General features: G+C 36.0%; 1 protein-coding gene across 1 annotated transcript in view; it reads left to right on the top strand.

Moving 5' to 3' along the window:
• Positions 1–54: 54 nt before the first annotated feature.
• The window catches only part of chadlb (chondroadherin-like b), an 8,547-nt gene continuing 5,987 nt past the window's right edge, over positions 55–2,614 (top strand). Inside the window, exon 1 of the mRNA XM_024285832.2 lies at positions 55–124. Coding sequence (XP_024141600.2) covers positions 74–124 — 51 coding nt within the window. The 5' untranslated portion in view covers positions 55–73. The remainder of the gene's footprint in view (positions 125–2,614) is intronic.

Here is a 2,614-nt window from a genome sequence, read left to right as displayed (position 1 = left end):
TTGGTGGACGTTTTTCTGTGGGGCTGCAGAGGTGAGTTTTCTGAGGGGGGGGGCTGAATATTAGGGGGGGTGCATGAGCTCCGATCGCAGTCGACCTGCAGCTGGACCAACACCAGAACTAGAGGTGAGTCCGCGCGTTAACGGGTCGTGTGGTTCCGTTCCTCCGATCAGATGATGCGTTTGTGGACGTCAGGGTTCCTGTTTTGATGGACGCGCAGCTCAAACGGAGGAACGTTTCTCTCAGGAGCGCGTTCTGGCTCCACACCAGCCGGGACAGACGGCGCCTTTGTGTCCTCTGCAGCTCCAGGAGGAAATTCCTGCAGCTCCAGTTTCTCCCTTTTTCTGCTGGTTTCTCAAAAACAGAAAGGCAGGATTCCTCACCTTCTAAAGTTTGTTTTTCTCAGGTTTGATTTGGGATGGATCTGCAGAGATTAGCTGCAGTTCAGGCTGTGGATCCAGACTAATCCCCACACGGGAATGTGATTTTAGAGCCTGAGAGCAAACAGGAGAAATGAAGTTCTGCTGCTCCTCGGTTCTCCTCACTGAAAGGTCCGTTAAAGCGTCCACAGCAGAACCTGGAGCGTTCTTCTCCATCTGGAACAACTGAGATCCTTCATTTATTAACATTTCTTATCTTACAGTAATAAAGATTCTATGTTTTCATTTCACCTGATCAAAAGGTGAATCCTGCTGAGTTTCTCTGAAGGTCCAAAAGTTTAACTGAACTGTTTATGTCAAACATTTAAACATAAATTTGTCTTCTACGTCTTTTTGGTCTGACCTTCACCCAACAGTGCTCAGGTTAGGCTCCAGCAACCCTGTGAGGGATTTAAAAAAACAAGTTGAGAAATGTATGACCTGAAAAGTGTCAGAGGGACTTCAAAGGAGAATCCAATTTAAATGATTATTAAGTGACATAAACACATGCTTATTTATTTTATTTTAAATGTAAAATGGTTCCTAGACAATAATCACTGTATCTATCGTACAATTGTTTAATTCTGCCACACCTGAACTACTTTATAGACATTTGGAGTACAACTTCTAAAAGAAATACTAATACAATTTAAATATTACAAACAAAGCAACAAGAATGATCACAAAAAGTCATTATTTATAAATTAAAATTATTACAGTTTTATGATCTTGTTAGCTTTAATATTTTAAAATGTGTGTATAGTGTAAATCTGAAATGCTTTCCTCCAAATTTAATTTAAAAAAATTACATTTAATCTAAAAGGGTATGAAATGTTTATTAAACCAAAACACAGAATCTTTCTAAAGGATCGATGTGTGTCGGTTTATGGAGTCAATTCTACAATAAAAAGGTTTAAAAACTACATTAAAAAAACAGTAAAATCAACTTCAAATTGATCTAGTAGCAATAAAAACTCTATCCCAGAGGTTTGGTGTTCGTTCCGTACTGGTTCAGGTTTGTAATTGTACATTTGTGTTCTTTCTTTTCTAATCTTCTGCTTTTGTTTCCTAAATCAGCAGAATGTTTGTGTTTTTATTTCTTACTGTTTGATTTATTGATTCATTAGAAGGGAACAATATAATTTTTTCTTTTGTCTCTTTTTAATTTTTTTTTGTTTTTTTGTGTTTCCATCATGTTTGAGTTTACAACTCAAGATTGTTTTGCATGTTTTAGAAAAAAATAAATAAATAAAATAAGAACTAGTTGTTAATAAACTGTTTAAAATGTTATAAATGATTTGATAAATAATAATGATGATGGTTTGTTAGATTTATAAAAGTTCTATTACGTAATAATAGATCTTGAACAAACTGTTTTTAATTTAATTAATTATAGTAAACCTTGAATAAACTTTAGGTATATTAGTTAATTAGTAAAAGACTATAAAGATGCCGTTAATAAATGAGCTAACTAGTAATGGACCATGAACAGCAGGCGGCTGCACAACTCGGCTGGAAACATTGGAAGTGAGTTCGATTCCCACGGTGAGCCTCGTCCATCGTGGATCTTTGGGCAGGACAATTAGTGATACTGACCAACCATGGAGCCACAAGAGAGGCCCGCTGTGTGCCGGTGCCCAGCCCGGGTAATATACAGGGTCAAGTCAGGAACGACAGCCGCCGTAAAGTCTCTACCAAACCAAGTGAGCACATCAGTGAGAGCTGATTGGCTGTAGCGACTCGTCAAAGGTGCAGACAGGTGAACAACAGCAGTTATAGATCATGAACAACTGAATAATAAATCATCAACAAGCTGTAAGTTAATTATTTGGTAACTGATCATGAAGGAATCCTTAGTTAATTAATTATTTAATCAATTAGCTATTGATTATGAAGAAACGGTAAGGGTTAATAGATTGCCAGCAAGCTGTTAGTTAATTAATAAGTAATTAATTAGGAAGAAACGTTTAGTTAAATAATTAGCAATGATCAAGCTAAAAAATAACTAATTAGTAATTAGCCATGAAGTTGTTAGTAAGTTGTTAGTTAGATTAATTACTTTGTCTGCATTTGATCAAGTCGAAGTTCTTAATTAATTGTTAATAGATTTCTAGCAAACTCTCAGTTAATTGTTTAATTAATTAGCATTTGACCATGAAAAAGCTGTTAGTAACTTAATTAATCAGCTGTAGACCAC

The sequence above is a fragment of the Oryzias melastigma genome, linkage group LG19 (genome assembly GCF_002922805.2).
Source record: "Oryzias melastigma strain HK-1 linkage group LG19, ASM292280v2, whole genome shotgun sequence".
In the NCBI taxonomy this organism is placed as follows: domain Eukaryota; kingdom Metazoa; phylum Chordata; class Actinopteri; order Beloniformes; family Adrianichthyidae; genus Oryzias; species Oryzias melastigma.
The sequence above is the reverse complement of the archived record's forward strand: the minus strand, read 5'-3'. Positions and strand labels throughout refer to the sequence as shown.